The sequence below is a fragment of the Chaetodon trifascialis genome, chromosome 17, assembly GCF_039877785.1.
Source record: "Chaetodon trifascialis isolate fChaTrf1 chromosome 17, fChaTrf1.hap1, whole genome shotgun sequence".
In the NCBI taxonomy this organism is placed as follows: Eukaryota; Metazoa; Chordata; class Actinopteri; order Chaetodontiformes; family Chaetodontidae; genus Chaetodon; species Chaetodon trifascialis.
This window is the reverse complement of record NC_092072.1, coordinates 24,713,774-24,734,508: the sequence shown is the minus strand read 5'-3', so window position 1 is coordinate 24,734,508 and position 20,735 is coordinate 24,713,774. Positions and strand designations below refer to the sequence as shown.

The window sequence follows — 20,735 nt, the reverse complement described above, 5'->3', positions numbered from 1 at the left end:
GTGGGTGTAATGCCAGCTAAATACTTCATAGTATTGTAGTGTTTGAATGTAGACCATGTCTGGGCCCGGCCAGTCAAGTTACTTGGTCTCTCAATAAAAATCTCTGTACAGTCAATAATGCACCTACATCTTTTGAAGTTTCTTCTGAAACTTTTGGGCATTCTTCTTAAAACAGCTCTCTTGCTTGGCCACTTAATGAGAGGTTTCAGCACTTTCGCCTTTCGACCAGTCCTTTTTCACTGAACATGCTTCCTGTCGGTCATTTGTTTAGCCGCTTTCAAGAAGTTTCATATCACTGTTATGCTGATCATACATGTATCCACACTGCTCAAAGGGAACACTTGATCATTACAGTATAACACCAAGTCATTTAAACTTCAGGGATATTAATCTGTCCATTTAGGAAACAATGATCAGTGATCGGGACTCAGTTACACCTGCTTTGGTGCAAATGAAAGTGACAACAGGTGCAATGGAGAGGCAAAAGCAATACAACCCCACCAAAGGGAATGGCTTTGCATGTGGTGGCCACAGGCAATTGCTCTCTCCTAATTCTTCCTGACTGATTCTTCTCTCATTTTGAGTTCTGTTAGTTACCTTGTCACTACCGGTAGCATGAGGTGGCGCCCTGTTCTCTTCACAGATGAAAGAAGGTTCACACTGAGCACATGTGACAGGCGTCAAAGAGTCTGGAGACGCTGTGGTGAACATTATGCTGCCTGTAACATCATCCAGCACGACCAGTTTGGCAGTGGGTCAGTGATGGTCTGGGAGGCATATCCTTTGAGGGTCGCACAGACCTCCATGTCATAGTCAATGGTACCCTGACTGCTGAACCAGGATTCATCCGCGATTGTCAGAGCTTATGCTGGTTCCTCCTGGTGCAGGACAATACCCACTGCATGAAAAACTACATTTCCGACCAGTAAACGCCTGCGAAGTTTGTTGATTATTGGCAATTCACGGCCAGTTTACGGGGAAGTTCGCTCGCTCTGAATATCGTCGGAAACGGACCCTCCGTTGGCGGGGGGCGTGGTTATTCGTGCCTCCACGAAGGTGAGAATAGCTCTAATTAGCACATGAATGCTACCAACGTTGATCTACTCAGGCTGGCCTGCTGGCTTCACAAACAACCATTGGATGATTCCACAGGCATTTTAAAAGGAAATCCTCATGTGATTGGATGGCATCTCTGCTGTTATCTGTGCACCACAAAAAAAAACAAAACAAATATATATATATATATAACAAAAATTCTAATCATTACATATGTATATGTATGTGTGTGTGTGTGTGTGTGTGTGTGTGTATATATATAATATTTTATTTTAATGATTCATTTATTTGACTATCCACCTTCTGAAAACTACACTACCCATTACCACACAGTAGAACACAAAGAGCACAGTTGACAGAAACATTTTGAGAAAGTCTTTAATGAAATTGTGGCAAACACACATCAACAAGGATCAACCAAATAAAATCAGTGACTACTGGGGAAAAAAAGCAAGGAAATGTGCAGAGGGGTTCACTGATAAGAGTCTCTGGGTTGGGCCATGCCACTGGTCCATGGTGCATGAAAGGCCTAAGGTCTAAGGCCTCTGGAAATGCTTCTTTGCTGCCTTTGGGTCATACTGAGTTGGCGCCTGTCACTTTGAAGGGGACTCGATGCAAAGCCTCTTGCGGTGTGTCGCCACATACTTTGGGTCACTCTCCTTGCAGTGTCTGGCAGAGTTGGGAGAGCTAGGACACTCTTCTTGCTTCCAGCAGCTGTAAATACAGGTATTAATATTAGTACTGCTTGGAAACAATAACACATAACATATGTGACTATGTTTGTCAAAAACAATGCAGGTAATAAATAAAATTCAGCCCATTTTTACATTGTTGTGAAAATAAAGCTGCATTCATGTAACTCTTACCTGCTTCCTTCTCTGTCTGCTGTGAGCTGAAATCTTCACAGCTGCTGCCTGAACTGAAAGAGCTGCCTGGGCATACGTGAAGCTCCTCCGCACCGTCTTGCAATATGTCTTAAAGGCTGCTGGAAGAAAATATATTTTTATTTGAAATAATTAAGACAGGCTTCAGTAAAAACAACAAGAAACAACAGAAAGGGGTAAAAAAAAAAAAAAACAAAACCCCACTTACATAAAAAGACTCCTGTCCACACCATCCATGTCTGGACTCCCAGTTAAAGTGTCCATCAAATATGACGTCACCGCTTCATTATGGGACGAGTTAAGTCTGTAAAACACAAAAAGTACAAACACGTCATGCAACGTTTATATTTACTTACATTCTGCAGAATATTTCCTGTGTATTTCTTTGTATTTTAACTTACCCCTGCTCAGGTTCATATCGCTTGTCTTTTCCGTCACTATTGTGCAGATGTCGCACCTTTTCCTTCAAAATACAAAATACATTGTAATGTTAAATGTAACATGAACGGTTACCAAACGTTCGGAACGTAGTGCAATAAGAGTAATAAAGGTTTGGCGGCCTAAAAACTGCACAATGTAGTATTAAATGCTAACGTTACTTACTGCAACTTATGCACCCGTCTCTTCGTCTCCACAGCTGCAGTTCGGTCGGGGCTGCTCCTCCAGAGCAAGCAGTCTGGCTTTTATCACGCTCCATTCTCCTCGCCAATTGCGCGATCAGCTGCATTAGCAGCAGAGACAATCCACTGAAGGCGCTCAGCAGTTTCTTCTCTAAATTGTTTGGACTTTCTGGATATGGTCGCTCGCAGCCAGGCCATCCACTCGTCGCAGAGGAGTGCCTTCTGGGATGAACTGAAGACTACGTCCGGCCATTGTATAAACAGAGTTAAAGTTTAGCAGGACCCGAAATGTAACTGTTCTGATTCAAACTCGATTTGTGTTCACAGACGCGCCGAGGTCGTTTTCTGCCGACGTCATTGCGTCAGAGGATGCGTCCAATCATATGCAAGGTCGCGCTCTCGGAATTTCTCACGAGACAATTTTTGTTGTGTAGAAAGAAAAACATGCTGTGATTTTGCTAGGTACTTTGATTTTCTATTTTTGTACCTGAATATTTTATAAAACATGTAAACTTCTTTAAACTGACATCATCGAAAATAAAAAATAAGTTACTTTGGTGGCTGCACGGTGGCGCAGCAGGTAGTGCGCGTGCCTCACAACAAGAAGGTCACAGGTTTGATTCCCGGGTCGGGCCTTTCTGTGTGAAGTTTGCATGTTCTTCCCGTGCATGCGTGGGTTCTCTCCGGGCACTCTCCGGCTTCCTCCCACAGACCAAAAACATGCTCATTAGGCTGATTGGTGACTCTAAATTGCCCCTAGGTGTGAGTGTGAGTGTGAATGGTGTGTGTATGTGCCCTGTGATCGGCTGGCGACCAGTCCAGGGTGTACCCCGCCTCCCGCCCGTTGACAGCCGAGATAGGCTCCGGCCCCCCGTGACCCCGAAAGGGATAAGCGGCATAGAGAATGGATGGATGGAAGTTACTTTGGTGTGTTCCCTTTTTATTCCTACTTAAAGAATCATCAGTGGACTTACCCTGCTGGAATTTTGCAAGCTAATCAAGCAACCATTGTTCATCTGGTGTTGTGGTGGCAAAATGCGAAAAATTGTGACGTGTCCAAGAACTGTAGATGCTTTAATTTTCACAATTTGATTTAGCAATTTAAGTGGAAAATGAAAGGCTTTTGAGAGTCAGGACTCTTATCCTGCATGTAACCTATAATATTATTTAAACACACTTTTTTTTTGTTTTTTGTTTTTTTTCCTATCACTCGGACTGAGGCGCTTTTTGTTCTTTATGAATTTTTTTGCTTTGTTCTGAAGGGTTTCATCGTTTTTGTGTTTGGGAAAAGACTTTATATATTTTTTTCTTCTTGATTGGAATGAACTGTCTTAACTGCCACGCTGTGACTCTGGGATCCACAAATACAGTGTTTATGTTAACTACAATATTTTGTGCTGTTGTGATTTGGTGTTGCTCAGGTTATTTTCATGAGTGAAGGTGTGCATGGTCAAATGTATTGCCTTTGTGTATGTTGGGGAAAAAGAAATGTGTCGTGTTATATGAAAAATAATGATAGGTAAGAACTTAACTGACTGACTGAATCAAACATCTTATATGTCAGGAGAGAGACCTGGCTGGCGCCCTAAAAGAAAAAAAACCCTCTCTCCCTCACATGCCCTAAGAAAACTGTCACAACGCACACAATCCCAGTTTGCATTTGTATAGTTTGCAGCATTTACATTTGCATTTTAACACCTCACGGTCACAGGGGCTGAGAGAACTTCCACGGCAATTTACAGTGACGATAATTGACGGAAATGCTACTTTTCATGCAGTGACCTGGCCTCATGTGGCCAGCGTGTGTAGTCAGTTCCTGGATGATGAGGGCATACAGGCACATGGGGGCCATACACACTACTGAGTCACATTATGAATTGATTTTTGGTATGATTTTGAATCCTGCCCTGATGATTTTGATTTCCACTGACCATTGTTCCATTGTTTTGTTTTCAACAAATCATTCAATGTACATCAGTTAAGATTTTCAACTTGAATAATTTGCTAATGGCCTTCATTATTGTGTTTCCGTCAAGCTGCTCTAAACAATTTAGTTAATTTAGAATGCAGCTGCCAAGCTCTAACTAGAATGGGCCAACAGTCGCATATTACCCCTGTTCTTGCTTCCCTTAGTTGGCTTCCTGTAAAATTCTGAATAAACTGCAAGATCTTGACCTTGCCCCCAGTTATATTTCTGATCTCTTGATCCTTCATTTCACCTCTCAACCACTCCTTTAATATCAGCCTTTTATCCATCCAGCCCTCCAACTGAAAACCAAAAGGCGATTGTGCCTTTGTTGTTTCAGCCCCAACCCTCTGGTTTCATCTTCCCTCATCTGATTTGCTGAATTTTTGGGCTGTCTCTAATTGTACTGTTGTATATTGTATTTCTACCTTATTTGTTTATTCATTTTTATCTCTCTGTATAAAGCCCTTTGTGTATATTTTAAAAAGTGCTATATAGATAAAGCTTTACTTACTAACGTATTTTACTTGCAGATTTAATTCCTCTGCGTGTCTCTAACTCATACCATCTGTCTCCCAATGCTTGGTGGTGTCCAGAGGCAGCAGAAGATCCAGAGGGACCGGCTGATGAATGATTTCTCAGCTGCTCTCAAAAACTTCCAAGCAATCCAACGGCGTGCAGCAGAGAAGGAGAAGGAGTCAGTAGCCAGAGCAAGAGCTGGATCCCGCTTATCAGTAAGTAGGTGTCAGTGCTAGTTTTACACCACTGGATGGCAGATAAAGAATTCACCTGACCACATTAATGCAAGAGCACAACAATGACAGAAACTTCAGATTCATGTAATTATATGTTGATATCTTGATAATCTTTCCTTTGCTGACTTGACTTTGGCAATAGTGAGTTTTTCCCTCTCCTTCAGACTGAAGACAGTTCTCGGGATGAAAAGCTTGTTTCTTTTGATCAGTAAGTGGCATCATAATATAATTATGAAGAATTACAGACAGTAGTATAACCATAAACAACCTCTAATGCTGTATCTTTATGATTTTGTCAGTAGTGTGGTAAAAAGCATCAAATGCTTTTGGTAACAGAAAATAACCCCACTGTTATTTTCTAGTTCAGTGGACATTTCCCTCACAAATCCCATTATTGGTAGTCCTTTTAGATCTAAAACTTAAGTACACAGTCAACATGAAGTTCTCAACAGCATGTGCTTAACTGCCAAATCTATGGAAAATTTAAAATGTGAAAACAAATCAACCCAAGCTGTGATTGGAATTTTTCTTTATTTATTAGTTATTTATTTCATCAAAACAAGTTCACTTGCACATCTTCATGTAAACTAATGATAGAGTTTTGCATTTAGCATTGTCTTATCTATGCTTCTCTCTGCTGGACAACACTGAAATGCAATGCACTTTTATACTTTGCCTCTGTGTTTTGATTTGATTTTAATGTGACATGGAAAATTTATGTAATGGAAAATAATTCATTCAGTTATTGACACAAGGCAAAATTGTTGTCAATTACACCAATATTTTTCATTAAGTAATGGCAGTAAATGCACTAAGTACACTGATATTGGATTTCACTGTATTTCTTTGTTTGATTTGCTGTTATTTAGTCATTTTAAATCTTCCATACAGCCTTCACTTTACAAGTACATTAACTCAGCAATGTCACAGATTGTATGTGTGAAAGTGTTAGAAGAATAATTTGTGACATTTGCAAAATATAACTTTGCAGTTATACATTTTGTAGAAGTTGCTTCATAAATTCAATTTATTTAAAAGCTTATAAACTGCAGAAGAATGAGAAAATACTGAAAATAACTAGGGCTGTCAGTTTAACGCATTAATTGGATTAATTATTTACGCTGCAAATTAATGCGCTATAAAAATTAACGCAATTAATCATGAGTGGCAAGTCAATGCGCAAGCATTTTAAATTTGGCCCTTTGAGTGACCCGTAGGCTGCAGTGGCAGGTCGCATCCTACCTGCACCACTAGTCAAAAGCAGGGTGACAACAGGCATGGATGCGACACCAGAGAGCGAGGCAAGCCTACTTGGACCTTTGAACGGCAAGTTTATTTATATAAAGAACAAAGACGGGACTATTAACAAGAACGCAGTGATTTGTACCTTGTGTAAAAAAGAATTTTCCTATCACCGTAGCAGCTCCAGCCTGAATTATCATTTAAACGCTAAACATGTAGTTGCTGCTAGTGCCGCTAGTGCTACCGTGAGCTCACTCCGCCAACCCACACTTGCTGAGTTAGGAAAACGAATGAGCAAAGCCATGACAGAAAAACTGACAAACTCAATTGCAAAGTGGGTTGCTGCTGATTGCAGGCCGATTTCAATCGAGGAAGACGAGGGCCTAAAAGAGATGTTTCAGATAGCGTCATCTGACTCTAATTTCCAGCTACCGTCGCGAACTACAGTGATGAAAAGAATTCACCAGCTGTAATGTGAATGTCAGTGAATTGTAATGTCCTAGAATTCAAATTCTTTATTTGGGGACCTTTAGCAGATATGAGATTAAAATGCAATTAATTAGATTAATTTTTTTAATCGCCTGACAGCACTAAAAATAACATGAATAACACATTAGGAACATCACATTTAGTTAATGTAATATTTTCGAGCTGCCTTCAGTAATTATAACAGCTTTAAGTCAATGTTGACACATATTGCTCCAACTCTTAATATGTTTTTTAAATGTTGTCCTGTTTCTGTCAAGCCAAGAGGACTGGGGTCACATAACCACCCAGACAGAGGAGGTGGCCATTACAGAGGAGGACCTGGAGCTCATCAAGGAGAGAGAAACCAACATCAGACAGCTGGAGGTTAGCCTTTACTTATTATTTCTAATATTAATTTAACTGGTTGATGGTGTATAAACTAGGCTGTGCACAGTGTAGTTTCGTAAGAAATTGGCGGTATAGGCTACATTACGTTATGGGTGTAACAGTGTAGAAGTACAGGTGGTGAACCAGAAACAAAACCAGTTGTTTACCAACTGCCATTAAATCTCAAAGAAGAAACCAAACCAGTCACCTTTGCCAACTATCAGATAAATATAGAGTTTTTTGACAGTAGAAACAGCTTCTCCTCTTGGAGCACAATCAGCTGATTAGTAATGGGAGTTAAATGTTTGTTACATCAGTACTTATTTTCGGAAAAAAAAGACAAAACCTCCGAAAGCAAGAGCAAATTGAGCCAATTTGAGGGCTTTTTTTTGCATCTTGCAGTTTCCATCAACCTTTTCCAACGTGATACTTCAAAATGCGCATAAGAATAAATTTCATCAATGGGAACACGGCTAGTGGAAGAAGTTCGCCCAGCCATGGCTATGGGCCTCTGCTAAAATCTACTGTCATGTCCTGGTACCACACACACTGCTGATACTAGCTTTTTGCCTGTTTCAGTCTGACATCATGGATGTAAACCAGATCTTCAAGGACCTGGCAGTAATGATCCACGACCAGGGAGAGATGATTGGTGAGTAGCACTGGGGTTGTTATTGTCAGGACTCTTATATGTGTAATGATAAAGAATTACACAGATTGAATGTTTGTTAGAGAAAAAGAAAGGCCTCTGCAGTGAAGGGATCCTCCAACTTAAATGACAACAACGACATGAAAGTAGTTTTGAGCATATTTAGACCTTGAAATTCAAGCTTAAATTAGGTTTTTCTCACTTGTTTCCAAAATTCAGATTCAGGATTCAGGATTCCTTTATTGATCCCTGAGGGGAAATTGTTTTTGTAGCAGTGCTCCATACAAGATAGAATTATAGAATTGAAATGAAATTAGAAAAGAAAGAAAAGAGAAAGGAATATACACTCCTGATCAAAATTTTAAGACCAGTTGAAAAATTGCAAGAATTTACATTTTGCACTGTTGGATCTTAAGAAGGTTCTAAGCAGAGCTTCAAAATGCCAAAAGAAGAAATGGGAGTGAGACAAAAAAAATTTGAGGAAGCAATCTATTGCAAACAAGTATTAAACTGAAATAGGCTGTTGATCAGCTGATCAAAATTTTGAGACCATATCTCAAAAAAAAAAAAAAAACTAAACTAAAAAAGAAATACATTTTCAAAAAAGGGCACAGTAATGAGTAGCTGCGCCATTGTTGTTAATGACCTCAAAAATTCGTTTCGGCATGCTTGATGTTAGTGTTTCCAGGAGGCTAGTGGGACAGAAAATGACACTGAATCTTAAACTTTTGATCAGCTGATGAACGGCCTATTTCTGTTTGCAATAAATTGCTTACTCAAAATTGCAATAGATTGCTACCTCAATTTTTTTTTTCACTCCCATTTCTTCTTTTTGCATTTTGAAGCTCTACTTAGATCCTTCTTAAGATCCAACAGTGCAAAATGCAATTCTTGCAATTTTTCAACTGGTCTTAAACTTTTGATCAGGAGTGTAGAATCAGAATCAGAATCAGAAAAAGCTTTATTGCCAAGTACGATTTTACACATACGAGGAATTTGCTTTGGTGAGGTTGGTGCATGACACATCTATCAAGAAGAAGCAATTAAAAAGTTAAAAAATATGACAGTAAGTAAATAATATAAAAATAAGAAAATAAGTAAAAAATACGTCAATAGAAGAACTGTAACAGTAGTAAAATAAAAAAATCTCACAATATAAATATATGTACACAAGTCTTTTTTTTTTTTTAACAGAGGCACAGACTGTTTTTTCAAGGGAGTCCAAGTAGAGCGTTAATGTAACGCATATGGTTGTGGCAATGTCACTGCCAAGTAGAGTCAGAGGTGAAGTGTGAAGTGTCAGGGGGGGTTCTAGGCCTTGTTAATAAGGCTGACAGCAGACGGGAAAAAACTGTTCTTGTGGCGTGAGGTTATGGTCCTGATGGACCGCAGCCTCCTGCCAGAGGGGAGTGTCTCAAAGAGTTTATGTCCGGGGTGGGAGGGATCAGCCACAATCTCTCCTGCACGCCTCAGGGTTCTGGAGGTGTACAGGTCCTGGAGAGACGGGAGATTGCAGCCAATCACCTTCTCTGCAGACCAAATGACACGCTGCAGTCTGCCCTTGTCCCTGGCAGTGGCAGCAGCGTACCAGATGGTGATGGAGGAGCTGAGGATGGACTCAATGATGGCTGTGTAGAAGTGCACCATCATTGTCTTTGGCAGACTGAATTTCTTCAGTTGCCGTAGGAAGTACATCCTCTGCTGTGCTTTCTTGATGAGGGGGACTGGAGCTGGAGCTGTTGGGAGGTGTCATGGGGGATGGTTGCTGGACTGAATAGCACTTGCCACCACAGACTCATAGAAAATCCTGAGCATAGTCCGGCAGATGTTGAAGGACCTCAGTCGTCTCAGAAAATAGAGACGACTCTGGCCCTTCCTGTAGAGAGCGTCAGTGTTCTTTGCCCAGTCCAGTTTATTGTCAGTATGTACCCCCAGGTAATTGTAATCCTCCACAATGTCCACACTGACCCCCTGGATGGAAACAGGGGTCACCGGTGCCTTGGTTCTCCTCAGGTCCACTACCAGTTCCTTGGTCTTTGCCACATTTAGTTGCAGATGGTTCTGCTCACACCATGTGACAAACTTGTCCCCATCGCCCTTACTGATACGTCCAACTATCGCAGAGTCATCAGAAAACTTCTGAAGGTGGCAGGTCTCTGTGCAATAGTTGAAGTCCGTGGTGTAGAGGGTGAAGAGGAAGGGAGAGAGAACAGTCCCCTGTGGGGCCCCAGTGTTGCTGACCACTCTGTCTGACACACATTGTTGCAGGTGCACATACTGTGGTCTGCCAGTCAGGTAGTCCACAATCCAGGACACTAGGGGGGCGTCCACCTGCATACTTGTCAGTTTGTCACCCAGTAGAGCGGGACGAATGGTGTTGAATGCACTGGAGAAGTCAAAAAACATTAACCTCACAGTGCTTGCCGGCTTGTCCAGGTGGGCGTAGACACGGTTGAGCAGGTAGATGATGGCGTCCTCAACACCAAGTCGGGGCTGATAGTGAACTGGAGGGGGTCCAAGAGTGGCTTGACCATGGGCCGGAGCTGCTCCAGGACGAGTCTCTCCAGGGTCTTCATAATGTGGGAGGTCAGTGCCACAGGTCTGCAGTCTTTTGAGGCCCTGGGCCGTGATGTCTTTGGCACAGGAACGAGGCACGACGTCTTCCACAGCATGGGGACCCTCTGGAGACTTAGGCTCATGTTGAAGACGTGTTGAACAACTCCACACAGCTGGGGGGTACAGGCTTTGAGCACCCTGGGGCTGACACCATCAGGGCCTGGAGCCTTGTTTGAATGGAGTCTCATCAGCTGTCTTCTCACTTGGTCAGCAGTGAAGCACACTGTGGAGGTGACAGGTGGGGGAGGGGTGGTGTAGTCCTCAGGTTGGGGAGTAAAGTCTGGCTGTCTGAGGAGGTGTGAAGAGGGCCCACACAGGAGGATGGGGGGGTGTGAGAAGGAGGAGAAGGAGAAGGAGGCGGGGAGTGGGGTGTGGTTGATGATGGTCGTCCAGGACAGACAGCAGAGGAGTCAGAGGGGGGATGAGTCACACCTGAAGTGTCAGATCTATTAAAAAAACAGATTCAGTTCATTGGCCCTGTCAATGCTGCCTTCAACTCCTCTGCTGTTTGTCCTGAAGCCAGTGATGGTCCTTATATCACTCCAGACCTCTCTCAAGTTGTTCTGCTGGAGTTTCCACTCCAGCTCCTTTAGCTGATCTGCTTCCACTATGGTTAAGGTTTAGTAAGTTTAAGATACTGAAACTACTTGTTGAAGCTCAGAGAATGATTATGGACATTGTTCAAAGAAACCAACAGTGACTGTTAGTCAGAGTTGATTGCAATGAGTGGACTCTGTTGTGAAGTCAGACACTCTGTACATCGATTATTTGCTTCAGAATACCATCATTATTCATACAAACAGAAGAACTTGTAAAAATGAAAGAAGAAAGAAGACGACGAAAGAAGAAAATCTAAACAGAGGTCTGTTTGGATCTGGTAGGAGCTGGGTTGGTTATCAGCCAACATTAAGGTTACGTATTGATACCAATAACTGCATTAATATCAATAAGATTATTAATATGAATTAATCGTAATGGGGCACCATCCTGAGATCAGGGACCAATAACAAACTGAGGATGCTGTCTCATAAAGGGAGCCAGTTAAGTTGAGGTTACGTAGGGTCAGGGAGAAGCACAATGGAGGACGTGTTAACATGTCTCTGACAATAAGAGAGTGGCAAGCACAGCTGAGTTATACCACTGTTATTTGTGCCTTTAAGGTATGTGTGTGAATGCCTGTAATGTGTGTGAATGTATACACCTGTGGGTTAATAAAAGAGAGAGAGGGAAAGGTACTCAAAGTGAATCAGAGGGGGTCCTAAGTGCCATTGAAAGACACAATGACTCTCTCTCGATCACACAGAAACCCTGCGTGCAAACAAAAAGTGCAGCTTGATGGCCTTATCCCAGTGGCAGAACACTAATACAAAACAAAATAAAGCCTGGTCGCACCCTTTTTTGGGTGGGGGTACAGCATGATGACCGTGCATGCTGATGAACAGTTGGCATACCCTAGTTTCGTATGAAGTAAAGATTGACAGTGACTCGATTTATTTTATTTGCAAAATATTTTAATGTTTAATGTTTTTTAATGTCGTTTCTCTGGAGCAGCAGGCTGAATCGGCTGATGGAAGAGAAAAGGTCTGACAGGAAGTGGCAAAATGCCACAAATGTCCCATCCTCCATGGTGGCTTTAATCTGCAAATATATCAGTGTAGTTCTCATTCTCAACTCCCATACAACACCAAAATTAAAAATGATTTCAATAATGAAATACTGTCCAACTCAAAACAGATAACACCAATCTTCTTTGCTCTGCCAGCTATGTCTGCATTGGCTGAGGCACCTGCCAGGTGGTCCATGTGCATATACCCTGCTGTAAACTGTCCAGAGCTCTGGAGGTTGCCATCCTTCCCTGGTTTTAGGAATGTGCTCAAACTCCTGGACACATGGGGCAGCCACCTTGTGCCTTTTACCCCACTGGGTGCATTGACTGTGACTCCGATTTCAGCTCCCAAAGCCTTTAGCTCCCTCATTGATTTGGGGCTGAAGTGGTACGTTTTCCAGATGAGGTGGAGCAGGTCATATACTTGCCCAATCATACATATGTCCTTTTGTACACTCAACAACCCCAGCTCCAATCTTTAGACAGAACGGGATATAAAATTATAATATAAAATGATTCAATTTGGAGAGTTTAAATGTATGTAAAATGTATGTAGGTTACATTACAACATACCTGTGTGGCATGCAGTGGAATGGGACAACAAAGGACCCAGCATCAGCTTGGAGGAGAGATATCATGACACCTTTGTGGCCCAGATTAACACCATCTGCCCCCATGGCTACGGTTTTCTCCAGCCAGTTCTCACATTTTGACCAAGGTTAGCAAAGGCTTTCTTCATTGCAGCATAAATGCCTTAAATGAAACAGGCACATATGTATTTATTGATTAATATTACTTATTGATTTATTCATTAAAATGTATAGATCAAATTCTAAATATAAGGCAACTATTATTTTTAGAGAATTTTTCATGGGCGTGTTCAATCTCAAGGTGGCCAATCAGGATACTGGACGGTCTTCCATTGTCAATAGTTCGGGCATAGACAATCTCACACTCTCTGGTGGAGACGTTGGTGTCTCCATCTATCAGACATGATAGGTAGGGGGCGGAGGCAATTTTATTCCCGGTCTTTCCGCGAAGGTTGTCAGCTATCACTCCTAGGAACTGGGTACATGCCTTGTCATTGGCATAGGCTGGGTTCACATTCAGCCCGTTTTTTTCATCAGTGCAATCTGGGATTTGAATTGTGTGAACGGGAGTTCCTCTTTCGCTATGTTATAGGCAGTGTTAAACTTAATGACCATTTCCACCATTGTGGTTGAAAGCAGTACTTTTTTTTTTTCACCTGCTGCTCAGCCAGTCTCTCCCTGTCCTCCTCATCAACAGTAGGCCTACTGTCTGATTCTGCACTTTTTGCTGGCTCTACCTCACCACCAGTCTCCTCCTCTCTTATTTAGTCTTTAGAAAAAATCAGCAATAGACCGCTTCATTTTTGAGAATAGCGAAACGCTAGTCCTGGTGTCTTGAAGTTCTGTGCGCTGCGCGTGTACGCGACAGCTCATGTGCAAGCGACGGCACTGTCTCAACAGGAGAGAGTGCAGGTGGAGGCAATAAAACTGATGCGCTCGCACGAACACGACCAGATGAAATTCTTACTCGCAATCTCTGGAAAAAAAGGTCGCATTTGCGACCATTTTGGTCGTAGTCTCGAGCCCTGGCCTGGTGATGTGGGACACACAATATAACGTGCTGAGTGCAACAAGCAAGTACAATACGCTATACTGTACAGTAGTACAATATAGCTAACCCTACAACAATGGAGCTTACTGTAACTTGCTGTTATCATTAACCTGTCTCTGCCCAGACAAAAACCTCTGAGATCACTTCTGGAACAATTAATGTGTGTTTCAGTCCATCCAGTATGTCTGGCATTTCTCAAGCTCAGACGGTGACGACAGGCTGGTCCTAAAAATCTGAAACTTGCCTCTACAGGCACAGTGAGATTACTGGCTATTCAAATAGCTGATCGTTTTGAACGTTCAGACGTTTTTGGTCAGCGCAAACAGTCTTTTGGTCATCCAGCCAGTTACAGGACCTTTGCCTAGGCTGATTGAAGTACAAATGTCTGACCTGGAATGTTACACCTTGTATAGCAACTTCACTTCACAGTGGAATGGTGGTAGACCAGGGAGTGTTGATTCTTATATCCTTGATGACGTCGTGGCAATATCACCAGGATTCTTCTGATTTATGGTGGGTCTCGTCTAATGGGAAACAGGATTTGGATTCAAACTAAATCTAATACTCAGGTGTGATTTGCAAGGCCAGATGGGATTTTAACATTTTTCCTTTGTTCTTTGTCCTGAGTTCTAGAGATTGACTGATATGGATTTTTCAAGGCAGGTACCGATTATTAATAATCAAGCGAAACCAATAGTCAATATTTAGAACCGATATTCATTTGCAGCAAAAATGAAAATTTTGATGTCAAAATTTAGAGTTACACGCCTGGGGCCCGTTGCACATAACTAGGATTAAGACATCCAGGATAAGTGACTGAGCTGAGTTCAACCAATCCGAAACATGAGCATCTAAATTTGGGGCTTCTGTGTTGATTGGCTGTCACTTACTCACTTGTGCCATGTAGCCAATCAGTGAGGGCTGTGTGGAAAAAACGGCCAATTCCGATTATCGAAAAAATGCAGAATATTGGCCAATATTATCGGCCAGGCCAATAATTAGTCGATCCCTACTGAGTTCCTTATCCGACCACAGCATTTTACGTATGTGTTTTTCTTCCGGTTTTTGGTTTTGCATGCAGGCTTATCTTTGTTCATCCACATAGTGAGGTCCCAAAAGGGCCCCCCTTAGTGTTTAAAAAGTGCCCAATCCTGTTTTTTTCTCGATGGTCTCCTTTTTTATGCTCACTGATAACCAAGGTAGGAAAAATGGAAAAGGTGGAGACAAAATGTTGCTGTTATGCAAGGAGGGAACAATTGAGAGATGAGCTGTCTGTTTTTATTGTGTATGCTATAAACCTGAACAGTTTCATGTGGCTTCATAAGTTCACAGTGCTGCTCTTCCTTGTAGATAGTATCGAGGCAAACGTGGAGAATGCTGAAGTTCATGTAGAACAAGGAACAGAGCAGCTCCAAAGAGCTGCCTACTACCAGGTGAGTCTGCAACAGCCTCTTTGTGTGCTTCCTTTCAATGAAATGTCTTTCTATAACCCTCCCCTCTCTGCTGTCTCTATCATAGCAAAAGTCCCGCAAGAAGATGTGTATCCTTGCAATGGTTTGTTCCATCGTGCTTGTCATACTTGGCATCATCATCTGGCAAGCTGCCAAGTGATTTGACTCTGCACAACGGATTTGTCACAACTATATTTTACTCTGCCCGCTCCCACATGCAAGTACCTGCTTGGAATCACAAGAGGAGACTGATCACTTCACCAGCGTCAGTGGAATACATCTATGCAGGAATGGTCAATGTGGAAAACATACTCACCTGGACTGATTAAGCCTGTTTTTGTAAAATAGCTTTATAACATCCTATTTACACAGAGATGAAGGAGAAGATAGAGGACTGAGGTGGTGTAAGGGAATGATATGAGATTCCTTAATTTGCTTAATTAATTAATTTCTTCTGTTATTTGCTCCATTAACACTAGCTGTCACTGTTTTAGAAATGAAAATATGTCACTGGCAATGATTTCAGAACAGGGAAAATTAAAAAAGACACACACTGACTGGTAAAGTAAATGAATCTGTGGTTTTTAGGGTCTGTAAATCATTTTTTTGTTCACTGTGGTTGTGGCATCGTCAGATGAAAAGTGTGTGGAGTGCCACAGGCCCTGCTGTGGCTCCTGGTCTTCACACTAACATTACATGCGACTTACATAACTCCTGGTGCTGATGGCAGTCATGGTTGTAATATAAATGTTGTAAAATGTAAGTTATCTTAGATTACCAATATCAATCCAGTCCATGTCTGTAAATATTACAACTTGCTGCATTATATTCTAGTAAGAATATTATGGAGCATGAAAGATGACAGTATCTCAAAAAATAAAACTCCACTCTTCAAACAAAACATTTAGAAATGTATTTCTGAGACTCCTGAAAGTATACATAATATATTGCTTAAACGCTTTTGTTCTTTTGGCTGTGTATTCAGATCAGTTTTTCCCTCTACATGCTATCTGAGTGGTTCTTCTCAAGGAGGTACAGGCCTGAATTTTGGCTGGAATGTGTAATTCTGCTCACGGAACAATTTTATTCTGTAAGGTAAACCATAAACCACCAGTTGTTAGTTGTGATAACAGTGAATTTACCAAAATACAGTTGTGGTCAAAATAATCGCAGTGTGGTCAAAAAAGTGAGTAAAGCTCAAAATCCTTATAATAGCTTTTATTTACATACACACAAATGCATTGGGAACTCTGCACATTCTATTCCAAATCAAAACATGAAGAAAGATTTGTCAAATTTGTTATTACTTTACAGAAAGTGAAGAAGAAGGAATATTAAGCTTTTCAAAATAATAGCGGTGTCTGCATTTTTCTTTACAAACTCAAACATTTACTGTATAAATTGAAAAATGGTTGAAGATTTAGCTTTCCTGTGAATCACTGAACTGAATATTTACTCTATTTTCTGGACTGTAAGTCACACTTTTTTCATAGTTTGGCTGGTCCTGTGACTTATAGTCAGGTGAGGTCACCTTTCCTAGAATTGGCTACACACATTTTTCAATACAGAGTAAGCTTTTTCAAAACTTCACATAACAGAACAGCAGTCACTGTGGACAAAATTGTGAATGACGTTTCGCCTCTCATCCGAGCAGGCTTCATCAGTTCATGCGCACCAGACTAGATAGGACAGCTCTAGTCCAATGAAATGGTGTTAGATTCAAGTATTTATCCTCTGAGTGAGGCCAACCCCCAAAACCAAGGATGGTAAAACTCTATTGTGAGGCAAACGATCCCCCATTAAGGCGGGGTAGGGTGCGAACCTTGGGTGTCAACGACAGTTGTCTGCCTCGTTAGTGTCCCATTCTTGTCATTGGGAGGCTCCTTGAGCAATGTGTGAATGGCTTTGTTGTTTATTTTCAGAGGCTAAGTTTTTGAATCTCTTTGGAAGAGATGAAAGGACAGCATTGCATGTGGGAGATAGGTGGTGTCTCAGACCTCCCCCTCTGTTCAGAGATGGTTTTTCAACCTTGACATGGATGGCCTCTCTCACTCCTCTTTCAAACTGTCTGTCTTCTCTGTCCAGAATATGCACATTTTTATCCTCAAAGGAGTGTGCTTCCTTCTTGAGGTGCAGGTAAACAGCTGAGTCTGGACCTGAAGAGTTAGCCCTTCTGTGTTGTGCCATGCGTCTGCTCAGTGGCTGTTTCCCCAATATATAAGTCTGTGCATTCCTCACTGCACTGGACTGCATACACCAGATTGTTCTTCTGAGTATGAAGTGTCCAGTCTTTGGGGTGCACCAGCCTTTGTCTGAGAGTGTTCCCAGGTTTGAAATGTACCGGGATGTTGTGTTTGTTAAAGATTCGCCTGAGTTTCTCTGATAGACCAGACACATGTGGAATGACAATGTTATGCCGTCTGTCTCTCTTTTCTTCCTCTGTCACCCTGTTCTTTCTGGAAGCGACTGAACTTTTCACAAAAGACCAGCTGGGATAACCACAAGTTTTGAGAGCATCCCTCAGGTGTTTGTGTTCCTTGTCTCTGGCCTGTTGGCTGGTTGGAACATTATCAGCTCTGTGCTGGAGAGTTCTGATAACACCTAATTTGTATTCCAGTGGGTGATGTGAGTCAAAAAGGAGGTACTGGTCTGTGTGAGTAGGTTTTCTGTAAACCCCAATATGGAGGCTCCTGTTCTCTCCAATGTGGACATCACAGTCCAAAAAAGGCAAACTCATGTCCTTGACATCCTCTCGAGTGAATTTGATGTTCTTGTCCACTGAGTTAATGTGCTCGGTGAAGGCTTGCACTTCTTGGCTTTGGATTTTTACCCATGTGTCATCCACATATCTGTACCAATGACTTGGTGTTGTTCCTTTGAAAGAGTTCAGGGCCGTTCTTTCCATGTTCTCCATGTACAGATTAGCCACAATGGGGGAGACCAGTGAACCCATCGCACACCCATGTTTTTGCCTGTAAAACCTCCCCCTAAATTGAAAATAGGTGTTTTTTAAGCAGAGTTCCAGTAAATGGCATATTTGCTCCGGGTTAAGGGTAGTTCTGTTCTGCAAAGTGTTGTCTTGTGACAACTGCCGCCTCACTGTTTCCACTGCATCCTGATATGGAATGCATGTGAACAACGATGTGACATTGAAGGAAACCATTGTTTCTGATGGGTCTAGTTTTAAGTCCCGGACCTTATTTACAAAGTCCATTGAGTTCTGGATGTGGTGTGGCGTTTTGCCAACCAGTGGTGCTAAGATGTTGGCCACAAGCTTAGTAATGTTCCCACATTACAATTCAAAATATAATGGAGTATAGTATAATGCAAACCATATTGAGTGTTTTATGCACAAATTTGTGCCATTTTGCATCAATTTGCGATGGAAATGTCCTTGTTTATGTAAAGGAAAACACAGGTGCCACATTACAATTCAAAATATAATGGAGTATAGTATAATGCAGTAAGGCTCTCTGTATTGCTTAAAAATATTTATTCTCCTGTAGATCAACTCCTTATTTTATGTTATCTGTACTGAGTCAACACACATAGACATAATTTACTCTTCTGTTCTGTTTCTGTGTCATTTGTTTCGAGAAGTAACCTTAAACTGTGCATGTGGTGCTATTCAGGTCAGTGATAAAAGAATTCATTTGAATTAGTTTATACACTCCTGTCTCTGCTCATGTTCAGAACTTCATCTAGATCTCAACTATATTACTGAAGCAGACTGAAAACAAGAATACAACACATTTTGGTCATAACCAATTAAAATGAACAAGTCTATCAGAGCTTGCTACATTTCAAGATGCATCCATTAAAGAGTATAAATGAAAGTCACGTAGAAAAGTCCCGTTAAACTGTGTGAGAATGAACCAGAAGAAAGTAGCCAGAAAGAATTCCTTTCTTTCTGGTTTGTTCTGCCTGAAGTTACTGGTGTGTCTGGTGCATGTCCAGAGAGGAAACCCTCTGCAGTAAGCTGACACCAAAAACATACATTTTTGAATATGTACAATCACTGGCCAAGTGTCAGTGGCTATGGGGTTGTGGCCAAACCCAGGGCTGTGCTAACAGTTGAACAAATCATCTGTGTTAAATAATGTACCATTAACTGGGAACTTATGAAGCCACATAAAACTGTTCAGGTTTATAGCATTCACAATAAAAGCAGACAGCTCTCACTTGTTCCCTCCTTGTATAACAGCTTTCTCCATTTTGTCTCCACCATTTCCATTTTTCCTACTTGGTTAGCAGTGAGCACAAAAATAGGTTAGCATTATTGTACATGTATAAAAATAGGTCTCATCTACCTTCATGTATGACTGGCTTTATGTACCACCTGGTGAGCACAGTAAGTAACCTAAATCAAACATGCACAGTGTTGCCTAATAGATGCATGCTGAATCTGGCTAAATTCTAAACTGCTTTGTAACCATTAAGTGGATGATGATGTGAAAATTGTTAATGTGCACGTCTCATAAGAAAAATGATCATAGCTTGTGATAAAAGAAAACGTAACATTGAAATGCCAACTCAACTGAAGCACACACACACAGATGCATAAGCTGTGCCTGTTTAGGGGCTGTGAAACCTACCCAGTCTGCTTGACACTTGACATTTCTGAGAAAAGGGCATTCAGAACTGTGACAAACCCTGGCAAACGTCTCCAGCACACCCAACACAAGCCCTTTGATCGATGATGCCAGAAAATGCCATGGAACTCAACCTGAGAGGAGGAGACCTACCAACTCAAGCCGAGTTGCTACGTGGGACCAAACCCACCCAGAAATGGCCAGGGGTAGCCCACATGACAAAAAGCACTGATCTTCCCCCCCTTCCAAAGCAGCTTCTTCCTTGCCCATCTGAACCACCAGGTGAAACTTTACTTTTCTTGTCATATTGGGGTTGATGTTCTAGATTATAGATCGTAATTAAGGAGTGTTAGGTCATTAGCAGGATCTGTCATCAAGTTGGTAACAATATGGCATGCTCAAAGTGCTTCACCCTTGTTTCCCAGGAACCTCTGAGCTACTAAGTAGTGCATTAAGGTAACTTCACTGGTCTCCACAAATTAATACAGTGCATCTTACTAGCATTCACTGCCGTAGTCCTCATTCCATCATTAATTGTTTGTGCTTTAATCATAGTTTCATTCATGAAAGAAAGAAAGAAAGAAAGAAAGAAAGAAAGAAAGAAAGAAAGAAAGAAAGAAAGAAAGAAAGAAAGAAAGAAAGAAAGTGTACTTTATCACACACTACATGCACACACTACATATGCTCACTTCTTGTGAAATTAGTTCACATTTGACCCATCTTGGTCCATTTTTCCTCTGCCGCAGACCAGGAGCGGTGGGCTTCCAGCCAACAGCGGCGCCCAAGGACCCATCCTTTTCCT

The 20,735-nt window shown here is 41.6% G+C and overlaps 1 protein-coding gene across 1 annotated transcript in view; it reads left to right on the top strand.

The window, feature by feature from the left end:
- LOC139346285 (syntaxin-12-like) overlaps nt 1-20,499 on the top strand; it is a 51,210-nt gene extending 30,711 nt beyond the window's left edge. Inside the window, exons 5-10 of the mRNA XM_070985293.1 lie at nt 5,123-5,260; nt 5,446-5,489; nt 7,270-7,375; nt 7,958-8,030; nt 15,241-15,323; nt 15,409-20,499. Coding sequence (XP_070841394.1) covers nt 5,123-5,260; nt 5,446-5,489; nt 7,270-7,375; nt 7,958-8,030; nt 15,241-15,323; nt 15,409-15,501 — 537 coding nt within the window. The 3' untranslated portion in view covers nt 15,502-20,499. The remainder of the gene's footprint in view (nt 1-5,122; nt 5,261-5,445; nt 5,490-7,269; nt 7,376-7,957; nt 8,031-15,240; nt 15,324-15,408) is intronic.
- Nucleotides 20,500-20,735: the final 236 nt, after the last annotated feature.